The sequence below is a fragment of the Osmerus mordax genome, chromosome 21 (genome assembly GCF_038355195.1).
Source record: "Osmerus mordax isolate fOsmMor3 chromosome 21, fOsmMor3.pri, whole genome shotgun sequence".
Taxonomy (NCBI): domain Eukaryota; kingdom Metazoa; phylum Chordata; class Actinopteri; order Osmeriformes; family Osmeridae; genus Osmerus; species Osmerus mordax.
Window position 1 is genome coordinate 7,658,431 of NC_090070.1, and position 25,679 is coordinate 7,684,109.

The following is a 25,679-nucleotide window of genomic DNA, read 5'->3' on the forward strand; positions in this document are numbered from 1 at the left end:
AAGCCAAAAGCATCATCATGGCTTGACTGCGGTCTGACTCCACCCCTTGGATGACCATGTCGAATTTCAAACATCACACCACTCTTTTGGCCCCGCCCACTCCTTGAGTACCACATAGAGGAGGCGAGATGTGACAGAAACATCTTCATGTCCTTGGCATCCGTCCTGAACCCGTGCTGTGCTGTCTGTTTGTGTTCCCAGAAGAGCCCTCTGAAGTCCATACGTTATCTAGGTTCTATTAGTTTTACCGTCGCATTACTCAAACCGGCGCCTACCTGTCAGTGGTAGATAGAAGCTGTCCGAATAAGGTACAAGTCGTGGAGTGACTATTGATTTTATAAAGCAATACTTCAAATTGTCTAAAAGCCTGAAGAAGAAGAGGAGATGCTTCTGACATCATGTTGCCTGCTTCTGCTGATGCACTGTCTTGCCAATACAGGTAAGAGAGATTTGCTGAAAAATAAAAAAAGGATTCGTCATGCTAGGGATGCTCTTAGTGCGCTCTATTTGAGTTGAGCGAAGAAGGCTATTTAATGTACAAAAGGTCTCGGGTTTTCTTCAAACTCCTGGTCCAGACTTCATTACCATTGACAATTAACATTTAGCTAGTATAGGCTATGCCACATTACATTTTGTGGTTTTCATATTACAAGTTAAATTAAACGAATTGATGTGTCTGAACTATGCGCACACAGCTTCTTTGCTCAAAATAAACAGAAGACACACCGCACTTCGTTAAATGAAGAATCAATACTGCCTTTGTTACATCTAAATATATTTAAAAACCAGTAGTCACGTCTTGTGTGTCCCGGCCCTAACCCTAGGTTATGACATTTGTTTTACAAGGTGGGCAAATGCTTACATGTAAGCAATATAAGTCCGCCACTTTTTCCTGCCTGAAGTCAGTGGGGATTGAATACATTAGAATTGCAACAGTCACTTTAACTTATTTATGTTCCCCTTTTTTCTAATCCTTCAATTATTTTGAAATGACATGTTGTGGTATTATATTGCCAGTAGCCTATATGAAGTGAAAGATAGCCTTACTTTCCTTAGGCTACAAAATTAAATGTCCCTTTTCCTGCACGGATGAATGAAATCTACGCTCGAAACAATGATTGGGTGATAGGTAAAGCATGAAGTAGGGTGAGCCAATCCGAACTACGGACCAACCCTTACTCCAGCACATAATGGGGAAGTACACATTTTCCAGTGCTACGTAGGCGTGATGACGGGAAGAAGCCGGCCGGTTTTCAACCAGGAAAAGTAGGGGACAACCCGTTACCGAGCGGGTAGCCTGTCTCGGTCAATGGCGGATAACATTTCCTTTTTGGCTTTACTTTGTCTGTTTGCTTGTAGCCTATAAACCCAACGTATTTAGTTAGGCTTTGTTAAGTTGACAGATCAAACTTTAAAACATGGGAGTTGCCCTTGTTAAATGTATTTGCACTGTAGTCCAGTGTGTGATGATGAACATTTTTGAATGCCACATTTATTAGAAACGGCATGGTATACGTTAATTACGTCATAAATTATCCGACAGGCATTATTGTCTGAGAGTGAACTTTATGTCAGTGGGACCAACATCATGCCATAAATCTAGATGTGGTCCTATTCTGGGAAAAGGTTTGCTGTCATTTCAACTGCTCCCAGATAGATTTGAAGGTTAGAACATGGGCCCAGTTCTTCCAGTTATTTGATACCTTTCTAGATTGTTTTAGGGGTTAGCGCCAGGGTTAGCTTTAGGGTTTGGGTTAGGTTTTTGGATTAAGGTTAGAGAAAGGGTTATTGTAGAAACTTGTGTGTGTAGCATGTTTGTAATAGTGTCAGGCCTGCTGATATAAAGTCCAGAAGATAGAATGCTGCAGTGTGCCTGCTCTCACCTGTCTTCCAGCACACTCCCTAGAGAGTTTCAGCAGCTGTTCTAGAAGGTTCCCTCTATATGAAAACTCTGGGAATACATTGGCCGACATGTACAACTCCCATTCCCTTAGCACTCCTACATTAGCTACCCAAACTAAAGCCTATACTAGGTTCAGTTCAGATTCAACCAGCTGCAGCAAATCTCTACATTGTGTGGCCTCACAAAAATGATCTTAAGTGCAGTTGGACAAAGGAATATAAACAGAGTTGGATACGATGGATGAATAAGTATAAACCCAGAGTTTTGAAGTTGAGCAGAAGCTTGTGTTCCTTGGGATGCTCGTGTATCTAGGTTGAACATTAACACGTGGTTATGGAAACCAGTCCGACCTTTTGTAAGTAAATAAACACACGTACGACTGTATGTCAGCGTGTGTGCCCTTTTTGTGTGAGGCTATAAAAAGACAGAAATGCATTGTTGATGTTGATAAGAGATGGTGAGAAACCCTAACCTTTGTTTGTAAAACCACAATGGCTAATCGTGGGCGTTGTAAACACAATTCAGACCTCCTAGTCCACTACAGTTCTCAAGGTGCTGAATTTTGCTTTGTGTCCTATCGTCACACATTAAATATACATCATGCATATGCATTGGAGAAGAAAAGGCTATGATTAACTAGACTGTGGCTGGATGCATCAAGGATTCTTTTTCAAATTTGCAACAGCCTTGTGAATGGCCTTACATGGCAAAGAGCTGGCTAAATAGTTCAGTCCTTGTAAAAATAGCATCCAAAACGCAGACTGTCTCTCCGTCGCTCAGTTTCTGTTCTAGGATGTGGTCATGTATCAACCTCAAACTCCAGCTTCCCTTTCAGAAGGGGATGTTTCTGAAAGCCCCACAAGCTAATGCATTTGTAAAGGGGACTTACAGTAAACTGGACAAAAGGCAAGCCACACAAATACATGATGATTGGTCAGCTGGGACCTGGTTTGATAGTTATGGGCCAGGGCAATGTTAATCGGGTGACTTAATTCCCTAACAAGCAACAATTTGCCGAACAGAAGAACAGAGAATTTATCGCAGATGCCTTTTTCGAAAGACGGGGTTAAACTGTAGATTTGCAGGGTGGAAGCCCCCAGTTTCCAATAGAACGTTGGCACAAATATAATTACAGGAGGAACCTATAGAAAGCAAGCAAGCTGACAGATGGACAGTTCCCCCCCTATCTAAGGGAACCTGGTCCATCATTGCCGGATACTCAAACAAAACAAGCGTACAGTGAGTCACCAGTGTACACACACTTTGCTATCCTGGCTGATAAGTAAGAGGAAGCCGTTTATTTGTCCAACATAGTGGACTGTCAAACAGTACTGTCTGTTGGGCATGTGGAAGGAGAACCAAGCCCATTTTATGGCTATCATTCAGTTATTAAACTATAAAACCCACAGAGAACCACCAACAAACTTCTCAAATTCCCTTATGCTTGGTTGCCATGCCGAACACATGGATTAGAGAGCCCCAGACACACAAGACGGGCGTAGACACCACGACGCACACCCAGAAAGTGACACGAGGCACATTTTGTACTGCCGTGTTCCAAATGTGGTTCATCTGCATAGCTGGACAGAGCTGACAGAGCAGTCTGATGTTCAAAGCCAATCTGTTAGGTTTCTGTAGAGAACCGACGGCAAACCCCACCCTACCACCTTAACTAACACATTTTCTGCGGGAAACCCTGAAACCGGTCCAATTTCCAAAACACCTTTGACCCTTTTATTGAGCGTTATGGTTAGAAGACAGCAGCTAAATGAAAATGGCCGGGTTTCCCAGATTCGTTAAGAAGCTCTTAACGCTAAGAGCTTCTTAGGAGCGTTCTAAGAGCTTCTTAACGAATCTGGGAAACCCGGCCAATGTCGGTGGCTGGGTTTTTCAGTTTCCTCTGGGTGGGACAGAGCGTTGGGGTGGTGGACGTGCTGAGAGAGTGAAAGTCAGTGAAGCTCACACTTAAACCACTTTTGGAAATAATTGGTTTCACTGAGGAGGGGTGGGGGTGGGGGGGTATAGAGACTCAGATACCGAGACACAGACCGAACGACAGATACCTGTTTGGTGAAGCCGGAAACGTCTCTTGCTTCCACTTTCACCGCAGTGTTTGCAACACTGCAGAGGAAAACAGTTTCTGGAACCCCCAGCGGAGCATAGACTAACCAGACTGACACACAGAAAAAGGCCTCTGAGTTTTTTTTTGTTACTCACTGCAGTCTGGTGACAATCCACATCTAAACATGGACAGTTGAACATCTGAAAGCTCCAGGACGGTCCACCTCATACAGGTTGGTTCCCATTCTTGAAATGAATGGAGGCTAACGAGGCATGGCACGCCAATCATTGAGAAAGTAACATCAGAGTGATCTCTTGTCAGGTTTATCCATTTTCAGATCTGTAATGTAGCTGGCAGAGGTTTGTGTGTGTGTGTGTGTATGGGGGGGGGGAGTGGGGGGGGGGGTGTAAGTGGTATTACCATTACAACTGCCAACACTCAACAGGGTGTTTATAGACTTCCTGGTGTTGGGACTCGTTTCCCCAGTGTCCTTCTTTGGTCTTTCTAGTGCTCTTGTTATGAAGAAAGCCACCCAGGGGCCAATCAGCAACTGGTGGTGTGATTGTTTGACTCCTCCCCTCCCTATTGTCTTAAAGGCACAGTTGACTGAGTTTGCCTTTTGGCTTTCAGCCTAAAGGCACAGATGAATATGACAGGAGAGCACTTGTCACCAAGGACAAGAGTTATGGTGCCATGACCTTAAGGGTCCGGTCTTTACCCACCTGCTCTCACTTGAGTGTTGATAACCACTTTGCTTTGACTAGACAGCTGAGGTCACAGGGCTGATCCTGCATCCCTCCCATAAACAAACTGGGGTTAGTGACAGGGTCAAGCACAGCTCATGAATGGAAAATGGAGCCTGGAGAGGCTGTTATCCGTTTGAGGAAGTACATTCTGACTAGATGCTGAAGTAGACAAGGGAAGTGGTTCCTCTCAGCACATGTTGCTTCGTTGAGCGCGTTGTCCACATTCGTGCGTGCATGTGCGCAGTCGCTTGTCCTTCGGAAAAGTATGTCCTGTGCTGAATTAGCCCATGTTGTTGTCTCATCTCATAGCCTTTTCCTGTATTGGAGAGGTCTAAAAGCATTTAACTCCCAGACTTGTTAGAGTCTGGGAGGTAAGAGTCTCTAACCTCCCAATCTAGGGCAAAAACACACCATCAAAGAGGTTTGACACCCCAAACTGCTATAATCTTAATTACCCTTGTGATAATCAGCGTTTGTTGTTTAACTCTGTTAAATATTAACTTTCATGACTTACTATGAAAGTTTATTCATGGCGTCTTTGCTGCCGATCCTGACTGGTTTTGACCCAAGAACTTTAGATGGTGAAACTGGGTTAAAGAACATTTGTGAATTTATGAGAAAAAAAAAAGTATAATAAACTGGGATATTTTGTCACACTTGTTGCTTTAGTTATCTGCAGTATGGATTTTAACTAAAAAACAGTATGTGAATATCGTGAATCAAACACAATATCATTGTCTGTCTCCAGACGCGTTGCCGTGCAGCTCCAACCAGTTCCAGTGTGAGAACGGGAAGTGCATCACCAGCAGGTGGGTCTGCGATGGGGGCAACGACTGTGGAGACGAGTCTGACGAGCAGCCGGCTGCCTGTGGTGAGTCAGCAGCTCCACCTCCTCTGTGTGTGTGTGTGTGTGTGTGTGTGTGTGTGGGGGGGGGGGGGGCCGTTTCGAGAACTTCGCCCCGATTGAACCCTATCTCCGTCTTGTTTGTCAATGCTACTTGAGTGTTCCCTCTCCCTCTTCTCTTATTCTAAACAACAATGGTTTCTCTCTCACGTTCTTTCATCTCTCTTTCTCTATCTCTCTATCTCTCTCTCTTTCTCTCTCTTTCCACAGAGGCAAAGATCTGCCGGCCCACGGAGTTCAACTGCGGCGCTCCTCTGAACCAGTGTATACCCGGGCGATGGCACTGCGACGGCGGTGCCGACTGTGGCAACGGAGCAGATGAGCTGGGCTGCTGTAAGTCTACACACACACAGATTCACAACATGGAACAGTGAGGGGAACAACGACTATGGCCAGGGGACAACCTGCTAGGCTAGGGTTTCATTTTATCTGGAGTGCTTGGGCAAGCGTCAGTCGGAAAGTTCAAAGAACTGAATCTTGATTGTGTCGTGTGACAGTTTTCCCAGTAACTATGAAGCAAGGATATGATAGGAAAGACTAGAACAGAACAGAATAGAATGGACATTGTAATAGTACACACAGGGGGACATTTTCAAATACACATCTCTTGACAACAGATAACATCAAGCTCTCTTCACAAAACCTCTCGAATCAAAGTACTAGCAAAACTGTCAAACGATGCTATAGTATCATCAAAAGAATACGAAAGGTGTCATCGAGGGTATCAACCTAAGTGTCAATTCCAAATCCCTCTCCTTTTCGACCTTTCTCCAGTGACTGCAAAGAACTGCACCGAAGGCGAGTTCCGCTGCGACAGCGGCGAGTGCGTCTCCTCGTCCTTCCGCTGCGACGAGGACGCCGACTGCCCCGACGGTTCGGACGAAGCCTCCTGCCCCGCCCCCACCTGCACCGAGGGCTCCTTCCAGTGCGACAACAGGGTGTGCGTGCCTCGGTTTTGGGCCTGCGACGGAGACGAGGACTGCTCCGACGGCTCCGACGAGTGGACACAGGCCTGCTCCGGGGTCGCCCCCAAGGCCAAGGTGACGTGCAGCAGCCGGGAGTTCGAATGCGCCAGCGGCTTGTGTATCCACGGCAGCTGGAGGTGTGACGGGGACCTGGACTGTCAAGACCTCTCGGACGAAGTCAACTGCAGTGAGTGCATGGTGACGGTAGCCGTCTCTCTCTTCTTTTCTCCGTGTCTTTCCCTCCCTTTTTCTAACGCAAACTCGGAATCTTGTTTGGGAACTCCACCCATTTTCCTCCTCTTCCGTCTTTTGTCTCTCACAACTCCTCATTTGACCTATTGCATTTAACCATCTCTCTCTCTCTCTCTCTCTCTCTCTCTCTCTCTCTCTCTCTCTCTCTCTCTCTCTCTCTCTCTCTCTCTCTCTCTCTCTCTCTCCCTCTCTCTCTGTCCCTCTCCCCACACAGCTCGTCCCACGTGTAGTCCCGACCAATTCCAGTGCAGTGATGGCACCTGCATCCATGGCAGCCGCCAGTGTGACCGTGTCCATGACTGCAGGGACATGAGTGACGAGATCGGCTGCTCCCAAGGTGAGCCCTACACTATTACCATTCCACGTACTGTATCAAATGAATGGATTGATTTCTCGGGACTGTGTGTATTTAGTTTTTGCACCCAAAAATCTAGCTATGTAGCCAAATCATGTTTTCGAAACTATTCTACTGAAACGTGTAGTGTAATGTAGTGTGATGCAACCGTGTCCCCAGTTAAGAAGTGCGAGGGTCCGAGCTTGTTCGAGTGTCGCAGCGGAGAGTGCATCAGCATGGACAAGGTGTGCAACGGGGAAAAAAACTGCCGTGACTGGTCTGACGAACCGCTGAAAGACTGTGGTGAGTCACAATATCAGGTATCTTGCTAGAATTTTGGCAGCACAAGCGTCGTCTTAGCTACACTACTTTCTTGCAGTGAACCATGATGGCTTGCTATACTTGCATTTATCCTTTTACAGTATTTTTTCTGGAGCTAGCAAATTATATGCTAAAAGGAAGGACACATCTTAGCTAGGAAAATTTGACGAGGATAGCTAGCCAAGTAGTTCTGTTCTAACATGCCAATATAGTTAGTGGTTGTGGATTAGGTCATATACATCCAAGCCTTGGAAAAAGACATGCTTATTTTATAATGATTGTTGGCCTGGTTTAAAATTTTTGTCCAATTTTCCAGGCAACAATGAGTGTTCGACCCAAAATGGCGGATGCTCTCATGTCTGCAAGGATCTGACTGTGGGCTTTGAGTGCCTCTGTCGTGCAGGATACAAACTGATGGCTGACAAAAAAGGCTGCGAAGGTGAGAGATTGAGTGATGTTTAAACAGGTTTTGGCACAACCTTTAACGCATCTTATTGTTTACCTCATAGTTTCAAAAAATACCACTTAAAGCATTCATCATGTACAGCAGAAAGGTCAACCTTACAGCAGAAATTATCTTCAAAAGCATTATTTTCTGAGAATGGTCAAGTGAAAATAAATTGACATTTAACATTCTCCAACACCTGCAGACGTTAACGAGTGTGAAAGCCCAGACATCTGCAGTCAGACGTGTATTAATCAGGACGGGGGTTACAAGTGTGTGTGTGAGGAGGGCTACGCCATGGACCCCTACACTAAAGACTGCAAGGCTGTCGCAGGTAAATTACTTTACAATAAGCCTATGACCTGAACTTGTAGCCTTTTTTCTCAAAAACATCCTTACACAATACAGAAAATAAAAAGCCCTTGTTTGACTGAAAATGGAAGCTCTGCCCAGTCTAGCTTTAATCAATGTACTCTTTCCTTAATGTGACCACAATGCCGAACTGGAGTGACATCATTACAAATTGCAATGTAATATAACACCATGAGGTGTAACGGGGTGTTATTTAATTGTGTTCCAGGTAATGTTCCCTATCTGCTCTTCACCAATCACCATGACGTGAGGATGATGACTCTGGACCGCAAAGACTACAAACGCATCATCCCAGGGCTCAAGAGCGCCACGGCTCTGGACATAGACATCCCCAGTAAGACCGTGTTCTGGTCCGACCACACCCACAAGAAGATCTACAGGTGAGTGTGTGTGTGTGTGTGTCAAAGCTGTATTCCTAGAACTCCCATTGGCAGCCTGCAGTCCTATGTGTGTGTGCCAGTGTACTTGTTTTGGGGACATATACTATATGGGTGTGTGCCTGGGATGTGTGCACAATATGATAGGACCTTGTTTACCCAACAACATCACATCACCCCACCTTTGCCCCACCTCTTCTCCAGGACTCAATTGGACCATGCAGAGGACTCCTCCCACCACAGCGTTGTGATTGACAGCTGGAACGGGGCCCCCGAGGGCATCGCCGTCGACTGGATCCACGGCAACATCTACTGGACCGACGGTGTCCACAAGACCATCTCCGTGGCGACTGAAGATGGTTTGAAGAGGAAGACGTTGATCTCCGAAGGCCTGGACAAACCGAGAAGCATTGTGGTGGACCCTGTCAACAAGTAAGTGCCTCCAGTGGGCTTAGGAACTTTCTAGAATATTGCTATAATGTTGTTGTCCTCAGTAGCACAAAAGACAGTCTTTTGACACAAGACTATCCGCTCAGTACAGGATTCTGCCAAGAGTATCTAAAATCATGTATTGACGGTGAAGGGGAACTGTTTTGTCCAGCTTCATGTATTGGACCGACTGGGGAACCAATGCCAAGATCGAGAAGAGCGGGTTGAACGGAGCCGACCGCGTTGCCTTAGTGACAGACAACATCGCGTGGCCCAACGGCATTACTCTGGGTGAGTGGACCATGTGAAATGGCCACGACGAAATTCACCATCACTTTGACCCAACCGTTCCAATCCAAACAGAAGGGTTTTAATGGCGCTCCTAATGTCTCTTCCCTCTCAGACATGGTGAATCAGCGTTTGTACTGGGTGGACTCGAAGATGCACGGGATCTTCAGCATCAGCACCGACGGGGGAGCACCCCACACCCTCATCGCCAACGCGGGGAAGCTGCCACACCCCATCGCGCTCACCGTCTTCGAGGTGAGTCTGACTGGGTTTCATCGCCCTCATGGAAGATTGCGATAGCGGGTTCAAAGAGAGATATGGCTGAATTGCTACTCCAACCGAACCAGAGGTAATGATTCAAAATCACATTCCCAGAAATCCTTCCCCCACTAAGCCCACCTGAGAAGCTAAGCTCGCAGGTCAATAACATCCTCACTGTGCTTAGAGGATACTAAGAGGGTCCCAGCCTTACCTACACTAGCTCTGTTAATTAGCTGAGCATAGCCAGCCAGCTTTGGATGTATTACTGTCCAGCAATCCAGTCCGTTGTTAAGATGAGACCAAGCTTACCAAATTTAGGCCAACGGGTTGATTTTCTACATCTAAAAGCTTCAACTGTAAAAAAAAAAAAATTGCCAGCTAGCTATTTTGTTTCGATATTGCTACAGTGTGAGCTGTTTTGAGTAACTTAGTTTTTGTCTTTTACATTTCTTTTATCATAGGACCGAGTTTACTGGACTGACGTCAGCAGCAACACAGTAATGAGTGCCAACCGCCTTACAGGACGTGATATCAAGGAACTTGCAAAGAACCTGACTCAGCCTGAGGATATTGTGTTGTACCATGATCTCAAGCAGCCCAACGGTACGATAGCCAGTCATGTGCTTCCCACATGATACGACCGGTTGGAGCTATAGTTTAATAAGTGACTCCACATGTGATCTAACGCTAACTGCCTTTCTCCTTCTTTGTCTCCTGCAGGAACCAACTGGTGCAGAGAGAGTAACAGTATGAATGGTGGTTGTGAGTTCCTGTGTCTCCCTGCCCCCCAGATCAACCAGCGCTCCCCCAAATACACCTGTGCCTGCCCTGACAACATCACCCTGGCTTCTGACATGAAGAAATGCGAGTCAGGTAGGTTTCATGTCCTCAGTTGCGAAGGAAGCTATGTATGGCTAATTAACCTTTTGACCTTTGTTAACATTCGACCTTATTGCAACCCTATCAGTTGAAAAACCCATGGTGCCACCTGTCGGACCCAAAACTGAAGCCCCAGCCCTGCCAAGACAGCCTGAACCTGCCACCACTATCACAGCTACCGCCACTACCACGTCCTCTCTCCCCCGCGTACGTCCTCAGGATCCGAAAAGTAGCTCCACCACTCAAAACCCACAGGAGACCGTCGTGTCAGCCAAAGGTAGGCCTCTACGTCACAGCAACTGTATGCAAGTCAGTTACAAAAGACTAATACACATGTACTGAGGGGGACTGGTTTCTAAAATGAACCATGCTGTTTTGTTTTCCTTTTTTCAGGAAGCAGATATGCTGCCATGCCAACAGAAGCCAATACATCTCACCCCACTGCTCTCTATGTCGTGTTGCCACTGAGTGAGTATCCTATTGTTTCTTGTCTTGGTAGTTGCACCCTATGTCCTTTCTGTTCCCCTGTTGTCCAACTGACATTTGGACCTTCTCTCTTCCCGTAGCGGTGTTGTGCTTGGTGGCCATCGGTGGCGTGTGGTTCTGGAGACACTGGCGGCAAAAGAACACCAATACCATCCACTTCGACAACCCAGTTTACCAGAAGACCACCGAGGTCCACGAGGACGAGGTTCACATCTGCCGGAGGCAGGACCATGAAGGATATGTTTACCCAGAGGTAGGTTCATGCTCCTTATTGTTCTGAACACATCCTAGCGTTAGCCTCGACCGACGGCCGTCCTTCCTTGTGCGACCTGAGGTGCTTCAGGTGTTATCAAACGGGTTCAATCTACCTGATAACGATATCATGTCAGAGGTGTTGTAAGATGTTTTGTAAATGATTTTTTTTTCTCTCTTTATAGAGACAGGCTGTGAGTCTGGACGAAGACTAGGAGTGACTCCGAAGACTTGAAAAAGACGGAAATGGAAGAATATTTAAATCGATGTATTGTTTTTGAAAACGTGACCAGATGAAGGTCCTTCCGATCCCTGGTAATGCTGCTGCTGCTGACTCATCCTCTCCACACTCTGATGACCTCATCATGGGGCTTGCTGTCCTGACCTCAGTACTGTGCCGTCCAAGACTCCGAAAGGAAAACCTCCAAATGAAGAAAATATGATATAGAAAAGGAGAGAGGGAACATTTCTCAAGGACAAATGGAAAACGACTTGAAGAAGACGAAGCCATCCGTAAGCTTCTGTAGGGTGTGGTCTTGTTTAAGTGTGTGGGACCATGGCTGAAGAAACCTCCGGAAGCCATTTTGTATCAACTTCTTTTTTTTAACCCTCGTGCTGCCTTCGGGTCACATGACCCAAAGGTTCATAACGAACCATCGTTGTGTTTACCCAATTTTACCCAATACAAAAACAAATAAAAATAATTTTCTTTTAACCATTCCAATGTGGGGGGTCTGAGACAGCCCGACAGTTAAAAGAAAATGCTTCACTTTGTTTTTGTATGAGGTAAATTTGTCGCAATACGACGGTGGGTCACAATGACTGATGGGTCAGAATGACCCGAAGATAACACAAGGGTTAAGATGAAAAATATACTACAAATTAAGTTTAGTCCTTCATATTTTTTTCTGTATAATTGGGTTATGGTTGTTCTGAGGCGTCATGTGTCCGTAGTGAAATCTTAACGTCTGTGGTTTCTCCATCTACACTGATACACTGTTCTTAAATGCCTTAGGACGTCCTCCATCTTTGAACTCTTTTACCAACTACGGTAATTATCGCCTTCTCATTGTGCCTCGCACAAAACACATTTTCTTTCAACCAGTTGCCTTGTTGCCGAATTGTGTAGATTCCATTCTGATAGGAAGTTATTATGGTTATGGAGATGATTTGAGACTATTATGCAGAAGTGATGTACTTTTTCTGTTTTTTTTCAAGAGTAGGGGAGAACAGAGACTTAATGTATGGATTTTATAATGACCCTCATCGCTGACCCTCATGACCCTGTGCTCTCTGTGTTGTTGTGGTTTCTTGATGACCAGTGACAGACATTAAGGAGAAGAAACTTTATTTTAAATTACTTTTAGGTATAAAAAACCTGAAATTTCCTCATGACTTAGGTGTGGGTATGTAACGCGGATAATCTGTAATCATGAAGGAAAGCTATTGTTCAGTTGAACCGTTGCCTTGGTGTTCCCAAAACCAATGAAGAAAATCGGTTGCTTTTTTTGTGACTTTTAGCTTGATTATTTTCTTTTTGAGTTGTGTTAATAGTTTTATAATACTTTGTAAATACTTAATGTTGCTTTGCCTTGTTCAGTTTTGTACATTGTAAACCTTGAATGTTGTACATATTGCAGATTCATTTATTTATTTCTATACAGGCCTATATTGTAAAAACATTACATTGAGTTTTCAATCCAGCTTTAATCATCCTCTTTCTTATGTATATGACGTCCTCAAACTCGAAAATACAAACATAATTATTTTATGGAATGTAACAGCTTTATACCATTGAACCATCATATGACAGTGGTGAAAGCGAAAACAAAGAGTTTTCTGGACCGACTACAAAAGCTGTCTGTTACGCGTGAATTGCAACATTTAGAATCCTGTCTAAATACTACGGTTGAAATTGTGTTTTTCGGTAAATAAAATATGAATAATTGAAATGCTGACCCGCATCTCTTACTTTTCCGGCACACAGTCAAGCATATCTGTATTCATATCACGTGCAGTTGACCGGTGGTTTAGATGAGGCACCACTGAAAACAATACGTGCATTGTTCCTGGCAGCACTCCACAGTCACAAGTCTCTGATGGTGTGATTTGGAATCTGTGGGTCCTCTGATTCTATCTTCATCTGACTGCTCTCTGTCTCTGTCTCTGCCTACTTTGAAACTAGATTGATCACGTTTGGTTTATTCACAAGATGTGTTTCTTCTAACTATAAACTTTATTGATTGACACCAAAACCCAAAAGAGATTGAGATGAGAATGAGGTCAATATTTTAATGGTACTTCAAATTCACATTGTTTTGGGAATGTTAATTGCTGACTAAGAGATACTGCCTCTAGACAATTCTGGAACAGAAAAAACCTGTTAAACACGTAATATATTAACCATTCAAACAGACTTGGCTCATAATTAGCTTAGAAGGATTACAGAGTAGTGAGAGGGCTGCAAATGAACCATGAACACATTGAAACATCTCTTAGATTCATGGAGTGGTGTAGCGGTAACTAAGAGATGCACAATTGTTGCAAAAAAAAATCCCTTCCACACTGTTTGTTATAAATTTAGATTTTACACCAAAACCATATCTGAATACATATAAATGATTTGTTCATTTGTGTGTGTAAAATGATATTGGTCTTTGGATCTGAATAAGTTGTAAACAAACTGTGCCTAATACTTATTCACAGCATTATAAAAAATGTTTAACAGAATTCTTCATGCCCTCCATTGCAAAAAGGTTTTTTGCAAGCGTCTTCTCAGCGTAGGCGGTAAGATTGCTTGGTGGTCTGACACACCGCCACAAAACCACCCCGACCCAACCAGACCCCACCAATCATCATCCATAATTCACGACTAATTACTGGTTCCGCTCATTCACAATACACCGCATCAGTGCTCTGCTCTGCATAATACATCAGCATTGGATACAGTGAGAGTCAGGAGACGAGGGAGTGCCATCGATAGCTTTTATCCTGTGTTGAAGGGGTTCATGTATTGTATAAAGCCCTGCTATAGTATTACACTCTCCATTAAGGTCTACAGAACTTTACCCTTAACGTAGAACAATTATTGTGTGATACCCTTTATATCTTATTTAGGTCTCACTGGGATTTATGTGGGTGGCTAAAGGTACATAAAGAAATAAAGCAAATGTCACTCAAAATGAGTCACTATTTCAGTGACACGCCTCTTCCTTCCTCTCATTAGAAACACTTTTACTCAATACTAACACCCTTCTAGGAAGAGGACGTGACAGCAGATCCTGAGCACTGCGGACTGTTGTCAGGGCCTGAAGGGTTACACTGCAAATCTGCTTCACATTCCTGAGCCCGAAACGGAAAAGAATACATCAACAAAAATTACCCTGCTGTCAAGCAAACCTGCATTCAAAATCCTTTTCAGTACCGTCTTCAGAACATACACCACAACACAGCTTTCTCTGAGAACAATTCTTTAATCTTCATCATTTATCTATCGAACGTACCGTAAAATCAACAGACTTCTCTTTCCGCCAATAGCTTTTCAACCATAAACCATTAAAAGTCCCCCAGGTGCAAGACTAAATTATATTAATACAATACTATATTAACATGTATCCATCTCTACTAACTTTACCTATAATATATATTCCTAAAAACTAGGGAATGTTATCTATCAGCCATCTAATACATACTTCACTAAGAGCGCAATCATAGGACTGTGCAAACCCTCCCTGACCCCACCTGTCAAGGACAAGGCTTTGTTGTCAATATGTGACAGCAGAGTGGAATGCAGTCTGACCAGAAATACATTCCTCATGAAAAGAACGGTGTGTAAAGATTCCTGTCACGTCTGATAGTGGGCCAGCAGTATCACCGAAATCACACCTCTAGTAAACTCTGAAGGTATTTCTCTTTAAGGGAATTACACAGTATCTACGAAGAATCAGTCTGTTTCATTTCTAATTTAAGTACAGGGCTTTTACATCTATATATGATATACTGTCCTGCTTTTTGTCTCGGTTATTGGATGTTTTTTTTTTTTATCCTTTTTTTATTCAGGGTAATAAATGAGACTTGCACCTCTTTTTGTGGGTAGTTAAAAATGCTAATTAAAATAACAGATACACAACACATGAATAAAATGATCAATGGTCAATGGTTGATAATAGAAAATGCAAATGTTTTGTGGGTGAAATTCCACTTGTTATTAAAATACTTAATTGAAGTGCACAATTAAAAGCTTTGTGCACATCAATGGCTATCCCACAGGCGTATCCACCTGCACCAGCAATGCTGTCGACAAACGCTTGTGTTCATAACCATTTAAATTAGTAGTACCACAACGCCCTGCGCGCCCTTCTTCAGAGCTAAAGATACACCCCTGAAACCCCTGGTGATTAATAACAACAGGCACAACATCTCTAATGTTGTCTCTGCCTCACCTCACTATTTACATATGAGCCTTTTGCCGGACCCCATTGGATGGCGTTGTCCCGAAGGGGCGGAGTTACAACTCACACCACACTGAGTCGTAGCCAATTGGGAGTGTCCGGTGACATGATAATGGGAAGTGGATGAGACGTCAGTTACCCAGCCAGGTTACCACACAGAGAACTGGTTGTACTGGATGGAGATAAGCAACAACAATATACCTTCTCAGCTCAATTCCTGAAGCCAAACGTGCCAAACCGGCATGGTTTCACATGCTGAAAGGATGGGAGGATGTCTTAGACTGACACATTAGGGACAAAAAAAAAGAAACATAACTACATTAGTGTCTCTTTCTAGAAGTCACCATAACCTTTGACATCTGACAGGCTAGTGAGCAGCATCTCTGTGGTTCCACTAAGCTTGGAGCTGTTGACCTTATTAGCTAAAACTGAGGTTTGAATTTGAATTTAAGTGAGTGTGATGGTACAAAGTCTGTTTACAGGTTTGACCACTGACATTTAATCCAGATTTCCTTGAACAGATGAAAGAGAGAGAGGAAGACTCCAGGCCATTCCGAAGCAACTTGGGCACAAATAGGCCTTCTGTGATCATCATTATAACCTCAATGGGACCTTTAGAATCAGTCTGTATATATCAAATGGACAATATAAGTGAATCAGTCTTAAACACGTTCCTGGCCTGAGGTTAGAAAGCTGAAAATTGAAGGAGAAAAAGAGTTTTGTTTCCTTCCCAGTCTAAGCTACAAAAAGCTCAATTCTGTATTTTTGAGAAAGAGAGAAAGACATGTAGCGAGAGAAGGAATTGGAGCCAGAATATTGAGTTAAAGGGGGCAATGTTGATGTTGACATGTTTCCTCTGGTGCCTCCTGTTGGGGTACAACTTTTTTCTTTTTCACCCTAATTTATTTGTCTAAAACGTATTCAATAGGGCACAGTTTATTAATATGGCGTGTACCAACTTGCAAAACTATGTGAATAGGTACAGTACTGCAAACAATGAGTTAGCGAAAAGGGAAACAAAGCATTTCCTATCTGGAGCTTTCTTATATTGCCCCATACAGTTACTTACAACACGCCTAACAGATAAAAACCATTGTGATTGTAGCATATGTGTTTCGGTAAGGCGTTCCCACCCATTTTACAGCCTAAATGTGAATGTCAACAGCAGGCCAAGATGCTCATGCATTACATTTACATGTAGTCATTTAGCAGATGCTCTTATCCAGAGCGACTTACAGTAAGTACAGGGACATTCCCCCGGGGCAAGTAGGGTGAAGTGCCTTGCCCAAGGACACAGCGTCATTTTTTACGGCCGGGAATCGAACCGGCAACCTTCTGTTTCATAGCCCGATTCCCTAACCGCTCAGCCATCTGACCCACCAATGCAAACTGAACTGTCAGGCAATGGAAGAGGGACATCTGTATTGACTTGAGTCTGCCCCTCGCATACACTCCTGCCTTCCGAACTGAAGTCATGTTATAGTTTGTCACGTCTCCCATGAAGAGTTGATAAGAGTTGAATGGATGGGTGGAGAGGGGACAAACTGGGATCTAGGGCAAGTACTAGAGGAGGAGGCTTGAATGAGGAAAGGAGATGGGGTGTGGTGGGAACCTGTTTATAGAGAAAGGGTTATGGGTTTAGAACTAAGCTTCAACATCACGTAACATATATGCAGTTTTAGGATACAGTTTTAAGGTCAGGTGGCTCCAATGGGGCCGAAAAAAGAAACCCTCATGACAAGTAAAGGACTTTTAAAGTCCAAAGGTCAAAGTTCTTGGAATATATCAGAGTAATATATGGCCAATGAAATTCAGCATAAAATAATCAAAACACGCTATCACGTTATCACGCTGGTATATTTTTTACTATAGTGATCATTTTAAAACGGGCAGTAACATATTCATTTTTTAATTTATTAAAATAAATCAAATGTTATATTTTGCTCATCATTCTATATTATATCTGACTAGGTTTCAACCAACATTGTAAAACTTGAATCTTCTGAATTCTGAATATAACCCACGTTTTATTGCTGTGAATCATTAATATCCATCTTATAGCTGTTCATGTTGTTTAATTGTAACTTGTTTAACTACATGCTCTTATGGTTCTTCCCTTCGGCACTTACTTTGGTTGTTCACAATGTGTGTTTCATGTTTTGGCTACTCGCGATGTTTTTTGGCTATCTTGTTGTTATGATCAGTGACCTATGCACTTTGTAAAGCTCTCTCTTGGAAGTCGCTTTGGATAAAAGCGTCTGCTAAATGAATAAATGTAAATGTAAATGTAAATATCCATAGGCTACTGAATTATGAACATGTGATGCCCTCTAGCGGATTCTATGAGAAGTGCAGCCTTTCTCCAACAGGTGCGTTCAGCCATAGTAAATGTTTTACCTGGAACCAGTGACGTCGACACATTCAGGAAAAGGAACGGTGGAGCCAATGCACCATTAAAGAAATACCCTACATTTGGAAAACTTTAATGGCGAATAAATGCGTTGGTTTCACTTATTTTAGTGTTTGGATACTTTAAGAATATATGCTCAGTATTTTGGTAAATAAATAATGTCGGCTTCTGCTATATTTGTATTGGACTTAAAAGGAAAGGTAAGATCAATTCTCACACTGACTTTGCTGATTTATAACGTTTTTACATGGACAGCCTACGCATGAAAAGGGCGAAATTGTTTCCCCAATGTTTCGGTTGGGCTTTTGGACAAGTTTCCAACCGTTATTGTGAAACGTGAATACCTGTCCAAGAATCATACACATTGTATAAGTAGCTTGTTAAAGTTGCATTAATCGTTAAGGAGAGTAACTTCCGTAAGTTATGTAGCCTAAACGGAAATGTTCTGCTTCTGACATACCTGTGCTGTTCGAACAGGATGTAAAAATCTAAAAAAAATGTCATTTAAGGTGAAACTGTGTGACTTTTATATGTTGCATGTTGCCTGCACTGACAGTCATTTTGACAGCAACACAGTGTGGGCCGTTTCAATTTGCGAAAATGTGTCTTACTGCTTAACTAGGTATAGGTAAGTCAAGCTGATTTGTTCAAGCTTGCGAGGTAATTTGACCTTGCACAACGAAAGAGGAGAGGCAGAGAACGCAGTTTCAAGTGACACCTGTCGCTTTAATGCATGCACACAGGTACAAGCATTCCATAAACATTTTAATATAGTTCAAGTATAAGTCCGCGACTTCAGTCCCTTCTGTACAGCCAACGTCAATAAGTTGTTAAATTTGCATGGGCTAGTATCTTAATTTGCTATCTGGTTTTGCATAGTAATTTCCGTATGTGTTCTTTCTTGTCTTGGTTGATGGATAGAATGGAGTAGGCTCTAAAGGACTTCATGGAATGTGATATTTTGAGTTCACATTCACTTATACCAAGTCAAAGTAAAGTAATTATTAGTTATCATTCTTGAATACTATGTGTTCATTACTGTAACCCTTACTTCTCACTCCTTGACCTATATTAATCAAATTAAATATATATATTATTGTTCTTTTTTCATATGACATATCATCCCCCTCAGGTGTTGATATGTCGGAACTACAAAGGCGATGTGGACATGTCAGAAATCGATCACTTCCTGCCTCTGCTAATGCAACAAGAAGAGGATGGTCTTATCTGTCCAATCATGGCCCATGGAATAGTCCACTTCATGTGGATCAAACACAGCAACCTGTACTGTATCCTTTTCACACAGTAGTTCCAAATAAAGTACAACTTTATCAAATTTGTTCTTGTTCTTCAAGTTCTTCTCGTTGCTGCACTTGTCAACATGGCGCCAGCCATGAAATTGCTCAATTTTCAGTAGCACATTTGTCCTGTAATTAAGGTGCTTTGTTGCTTAAAGGAAAAGGACACGGCAAAGACTCAACAGAAAAGCTATAAATGATGCATATGCTTGTGTGGGTATTGTACATGATTGTCCTTGACATCATTTATGTGAAGTGGTAGCAACTACAAACAAGAACTCGAATGCTTCCCTGGTCTATTCCTTTCTTTATAAATTAGTTGAGGTGAGTTGAGGCACTCCTGCATGTCGTAACATACGTCCATGTTAAGTCATATGTTATTATTATTATATGAGTCTGTGTGTGTGTGTGTTCATCCAGGTCTTCACAGAGTACTTTAAAGAACTGGAGGAGGAGAGTATTCAAGACAACTTTGTGGTGGTGTATGAGCTGCTGGATGAACTGATGGACTTTGGCTTTCCCCAGACCACTGACAGCAAGATCCTGCAGGAGTGAGACTCAACACATCACACGCACACTGTTCATTAATCCGGAGCTGTAGTATGAATGGCCAGTGTCCAGTAGGCTGACATTGTGTCTAGATATAATATCAGTGAATGGCCAGTGTCCAGTAGGCTGACATTTTGTCTACATATAATATCAGTGAATGGCCAGTGTCCAGTAGGCTGACATTGTGTCCAGATATAATATCAGAGAATGGCCAGTGTCCAGTAGGCTGACATTGTGTCCAGATATAATATCAGAGAATGGCCAGTGTCCAGTAGGCTGACATTGTGTCCAGATATACAGCTCTGGAAAAAATGAGGGACCACAGCACCACCTTTTTCTTTCCTTTAACAAATAATTAGATTATGAAAGTTTTGAGTGAGGAACAGAAGGGTTCAACTTGCAGTGACCTCTTAAAATGAACCCATCAAAATGATCCTCCCCAACTTTTTGGAAAGGAAAGATAAAGTTGCAGTGTCTCTTAACCAAATCCCTCGTTACCCATTAGGATGTAGAACATAGTAGTTTTAAATAATGTCATTTGCAGGTACATCACACAGGAGGGCAACAAACTGGAGGTGACCAAGACCAAGGTCCCCACCACTGTCACCAACGCTGTCTCCTGGAGGTCAGAGGGCATCAAGTACAAAAAGAATGAGATCTTTATTGACGTCATCGAGTCTATTAACGTACTGGTGAGTAATGTTACGACACTGCGATAGAAGTAGAGAAAAACTGACAGTTGACAGTGATTTTGACCAAATTCCCACCATGGATGGATGCCTCTGTCATGCATGCTGTTTACAAGAAATACTTTATAAAGGATTTATAGTTTTGGTAATCAAGAAGATGTACAACCATCACAGGTTAGACAACTAGAAAATGAGGCTGAACCAAGCAGGTCCAAAAATTCCAATGCACCTTGTCGCAAATGGCAAATCAACTTGAAAACTGGACACTTTGACAGTTTGTCATCGTGATGCATGTGATGAAGGACGTGGCCCCTGTTTGTCCTCTAGGTGAATGCCAACGGCAGTGTGATGAGCAGTGACATCGTGGGCAGTATCAAGCTGAAGACCATGCTGTCTGGCATGCCTGAGCTAAGACTGGGGCTCAACGACCGGGTGCTTTTTGCCCTCACTGGCCGTAAGTACAGCGCACACCCTCTCGCACGCTCTCGCACACACACATATGCACACAGTATGTAGCCGGGCATACACAGCCCTGTTTGTGTGTGTGTGTATTGCGCGCGTGCGCTCAGGTGACAAGGGGAAGACGGTGGTCATGGAGGACGTCAAGTTCCACCAGTGCGTCCGTCTCTCGCGCTTCGAGAGCGACCGCACCATCTCCTTCATCCCGCCGGACGGAGAGTCCGAGCTCATGTCCTACCGCCTCAACACGCACGTGAGCCTTTTGCCCGAACGCCTTCCGGACACGCGCCACCAAACGCATTTGGATTCACGAGTGCAGTTGATCAAACTCTCGCCCAAATCTCACAGGTGAAGCCACTGATATGGATCGAGTCTGTCATAGAGAAGTTCTCCCACAGCAGAGTGGAAATCATGGTCAAGGTAGAGTATGACTGATACTGAAACAGTGCAATGGTTTTCAACACATACAAACACTTCAACTGTGAGAATAATGCATACAAGACCTATAGGGACAAAATGTATAACTTTATTGTCAAATGTGCACACTATAAATTGAATTTAAATGTTATGTAAATTCACGATGGATGCTTGAATGTTTCCTGTGATTATTCTTGAGTGGACATCGGCTCTGTGTTGTGTTCTCCAGGCGAAGGGTCAGTTTAAGAAGCAGTCCGTGGCTAACAATGTGGAGGTGCGGGTACCTGTGCCCAGTGATGCCGACTCCCCCAAGTTCAAGACCAGCACGGGCAGCGCCAAATACGTCCCTGAGAAGAACCTGGTGATCTGGACCATCAAGTCCTTCCCTGTGAGTCCAAATATACATTTGGATACATATACTAGATATGTTAGTACATCAGAGCTGGGCCATGTTTGGTGTTCTCTATTGTGAGGTCATGATATTACAGTCTTAGTGTGAGAAGTGCTGGGCAAAGTTGGATGGAGTTACTCTTGTTCCAGGGAGGAAAGGAGTTCTTGATGAGGGCTCACTTTGGCCTCCCCAGTGTGGAGAACAATGAGATGGAGGGCAGGCCTCCCATCACAGTCAACTTTGAGATCCCCTACTTCACAGTGTCAGGGATACAGGTGTGTTTGCTAGCCTTGGCTACATCATTTGCCTAATTTGGTTAAGAAAATTGATAAAGCGTGTTGACCAGGGACAGTCATCCATATTATGTTCATTTTTGTACCTTGACCCTCTCTGGCTCTGCTCTGCTCTCTATTTCTGATTTCAGGTGCGGTACATGAAGATCATAGAGAAAAGTGGCTACCAGGCATTGCCCTGGGTCAGGTACATCACTCAAAGTGGAGGTAGGCCAACTTACTCTACACCTACATGTTGTACAACCAATTTTTCCCATGTTAATTACATACAAACAGTTTTTTGCCAATTGTAACTTTCAGAAACATTTTATTCTAGTTTTACCCTTGTGTTTTTGTTTTGTTTTAGATTACCAGCTACGGACTAACACCTAGAATGAGAATGAACCCCTCCTTGCCACCAGAGATAACTGCTAAACGATCAATTGAGATGCACTCTTTAACCCTCGTGCTGCCTTCGGGTCACATGACCCAAAGGTTCACAACGAACCATCGTTGTGTTTACCCAATTTTACCCAATACAAAAACAAATAAATATCATTTTCTTTTAACCTTCGCAATGTGGGGGGTCTGAGACAGCCCAACGGTTCAAATAAAATGCTTCACTTTGTTTTTGTATGCGGTAAAGTTGTCGCAATACGACAGTGGGTCACAATGACTGATGGGTCAGAATGACCCGAAGATAACACAAGGGTTAAAAAAATGTCTGAATTTATTTCAAGTCTACCTACTTGGTTTGCCATCATGTCTATTGATTGCTTTAATCGTGTGATAATTTGTAATGTAATAGTAAAATAACATTATAGATTTTAAATCCTTCTTCGTGTGTGTAGATTATCGAAGCTGTTCGTATTAAAATAATTGTATGATTCAAAAACATTCTGATGGTCATGTTTTGCTTCATTATCTCCCATTCAGAAGAGTTTGAAACAGTTGCGCCAGAAAACACTGCAAAACATTTAATTGGCGGCTTTAGTTCAAGGTTACGCAACAAAGTTCTCAATGACCCGCCTTTTTTAGTAAGTGTCTTTGGAGATATACTGTCAAAAGTCAGAAATATGAATGGAGTTTGGAACACATCAACGTTTACAAATCGCCCGCCTTCTGTGCTCCCCATTCTGATTCGTCAATAGTACTGTTGCCACAGTGATGGTGTAGCAACGAAGACGTAGCGCCACCCCTTTTGCCATATATGGAGTGCCAGCACCCAACAGACAAGTTCTGATTGGTGGAAATATTTTCTTTCCGAATGTTTGTAAATTTTGGTTGGGCAAACTGTAGTGTTGATCTCAGCGCGCAAATTAAAGGTCCTACCGCCTTTTAAATAATTAAACTTTATTTGTTGTGATTTATTTGAAAGTTGCTAGGTTGAGCAGAGATAGGACAGGACAGTAAATGAAAGGAAGTAACGTTCGGGAACTCATCGAAACGACAAAGGTAACTAAAGTAAGGTGGACATTTAAAATGTATGCTCAGTTCTTCTTGTCTAGGCTGGTGTAGCCTACTGTAAACTAAATCGTAGACACAAATCCGAAATCGGATTTTAGTTAACCTCAAGTCGTTATATCACAAATCGCCTATTTGTGCCCGTTTTCAGGGTATTTATTCGCTTCCCACCGCTGTCAGGTATTGTTTTGAGACCGACAACACCTAAATGCTTTTTCGCTTTGAATCCCACTACAGACAGTGTTACACGGCATGAACGTTTAGGCTAGAGTTACTTAAAACTTTTGGTTTTACATCAATTTTATGACCAGCAAGTTTAAGTTCAAGTTTAACGTTGTCATCATGCAGTTGTATTCATCTTGGGAGTCACTTCAGTAACAATGTTAGCGAACTACCGAGTCACAAGTACAGTAGGCTACTGGAGCTAGCTAGTTACAGCCATATAGTACGGCTAGAAAGACGACTGAAACAGTATTTTGGCCAGCTGATGCATTGATCCCATACATGTCTGCTTACAAATACAGGATTATAGTTGTATTGACTTTACAGAACTCATTGTCTTCTTAATTTTTGAAGAATTCATCAGTGGGCCTCAAAATAACAAGCATTTGTTACGAACTGTTGGAAAATCACCTAAAATATATCTTCTTTAATATGACAGGTCAACTATATTTGACTAGTTATTTACCCAACAATTATATTGTGAAAAAGCTATACACAATATGCCTGGAAATAATGTATCTCGATGAGTAGGCTACTATAGCTCGTCAATAAGAAAGGTTTGGATGGTCTGAGGAGCTACCAAAAATAGTCATATTCCTTAGGCCTACTTAATGACTGGACACTGTTAAATGATAATCTGACTATTTGGACAATTTAGAGTAATAGATTTGTCTCAAAAAATAGATTTAATTTACCGTGAAGAGCTGACAGCAACGTTTTAATGAACGTTCATCAATACTGTAAAGGTATCCAATATGACAGAGACAAGTCATGTTTAGATTTTATTTTTTACAATTGCCCAGTTAACGTCTTGTTTCCAAATCAACTACATATACAAAGTGTCAGTTTGGTGCCGACATCTCTAGGCAAAAGTTACAGAGGAGAAACTTGCACTTTCCTAAATGAGGCATTCAGATTCCCCGACATCAGATTCCCCTGCGATTTTGACGAGCATCACTTGAACTCGGTTTGCCCCTCAATGTACACTAAAGAAACCTTTTTTTGAAAAAAGTTATACTTAAAAAAAAATACTTTTATACGTTTAAGATATGTCTCCAGATAGTTCCCAAATTCTATGCAAGATAGCCAAAGCATTATAATCTGTATTCTTCCAACATTTGATAGCATTTTAGGGATTAATGCTTATTGACATTCAATGGTAGTTTCTCGCTAGTAGTTAGTTAGTAGGTAGTAGATAGCTATTTATTGAGCAAAGAAAATGAGGTGGACCTGAAAATTCTGGTGCCATGGAGAGATGTGGCGGTCTAAGCTTCACTCCGATAACATAGTCTGTCTGAACGTTCAGTTGTATACGTTTGGTATATGGTGTTCCATACATTCTAGAGTTATTTAGCATTAAGTTAGCCTTGACCAAAAAGAATGCACCCTTCCTACAACTTTTGTATTGGTTTCCTTTTTCTTTCTACTAGACTACTTTTAACTAGATGGCTAGCATTAGCACTAGCTATCTACTCGACGCAAGTCAATAAACACTTTAAAGTAGACATTAATTAGTTCATTCCGAGTCCTTCCTGTAAACAAATGGTAGAGCTAGCCTAGCTAGCGAGACTACGTTGGGTATTTATATAGCTAGCCAGCGGTCTGTGGATAGCTAGCACTTGATTTGTTATCTCAGCCTAGCTAGCTAACCAGACTAGGCTACGTAAACCGGAACTTACTATGAATTCAGCAAAGAAACTCACAATTTCCCCACCTCGCCTCACAACTATTTAACAATCTTTATGTCCCTTTGTTACAGGGAGAAAAGACAGCCATCCACA

The 25,679-nt window shown here is 42.7% G+C and overlaps 2 protein-coding genes across 2 annotated transcripts; both read left to right on the forward strand.

Annotated features, from left to right (window-relative positions):
• Positions 1-166: 166 nt before the first annotated feature.
• ldlrb (low density lipoprotein receptor b) lies at positions 167-13,225 on the forward strand. The gene is made up of 18 exons (XM_067259709.1): positions 167-439; positions 5,460-5,582; positions 5,826-5,948; positions 6,390-6,767; positions 7,047-7,169; positions 7,347-7,469; positions 7,804-7,926; positions 8,138-8,266; positions 8,513-8,684; positions 8,886-9,113; positions 9,283-9,401; positions 9,514-9,653; positions 10,121-10,262; positions 10,380-10,532; positions 10,627-10,815; positions 10,932-11,006; positions 11,105-11,277; positions 11,462-13,225. The coding sequence occupies exons 1-18, from the start codon at positions 385-387 to the stop codon at positions 11,489-11,491; spliced, it is 2,598 nt and encodes an 865-aa protein (XP_067115810.1). The 5' UTR covers positions 167-384; the 3' UTR covers positions 11,492-13,225.
• A 4,935-nt stretch (positions 13,226-18,160) lies between these two features.
• ap1m2 (adaptor related protein complex 1 subunit mu 2) lies at positions 18,161-23,107 on the forward strand. Its single transcript, XM_067259569.1, has 12 exons — positions 18,161-18,337; positions 19,270-19,426; positions 19,692-19,759; positions 19,856-19,986; positions 20,529-20,676; positions 21,001-21,127; positions 21,243-21,385; positions 21,481-21,552; positions 21,779-21,937; positions 22,090-22,215; positions 22,365-22,440; positions 22,580-23,107. Exons 1-12 carry the CDS (start codon positions 18,296-18,298, stop codon positions 22,603-22,605), a joined length of 1,275 nt encoding a protein of 424 aa, XP_067115670.1. The 5' UTR covers positions 18,161-18,295; the 3' UTR covers positions 22,606-23,107.
• Positions 23,108-25,679: the final 2,572 nt, after the last annotated feature.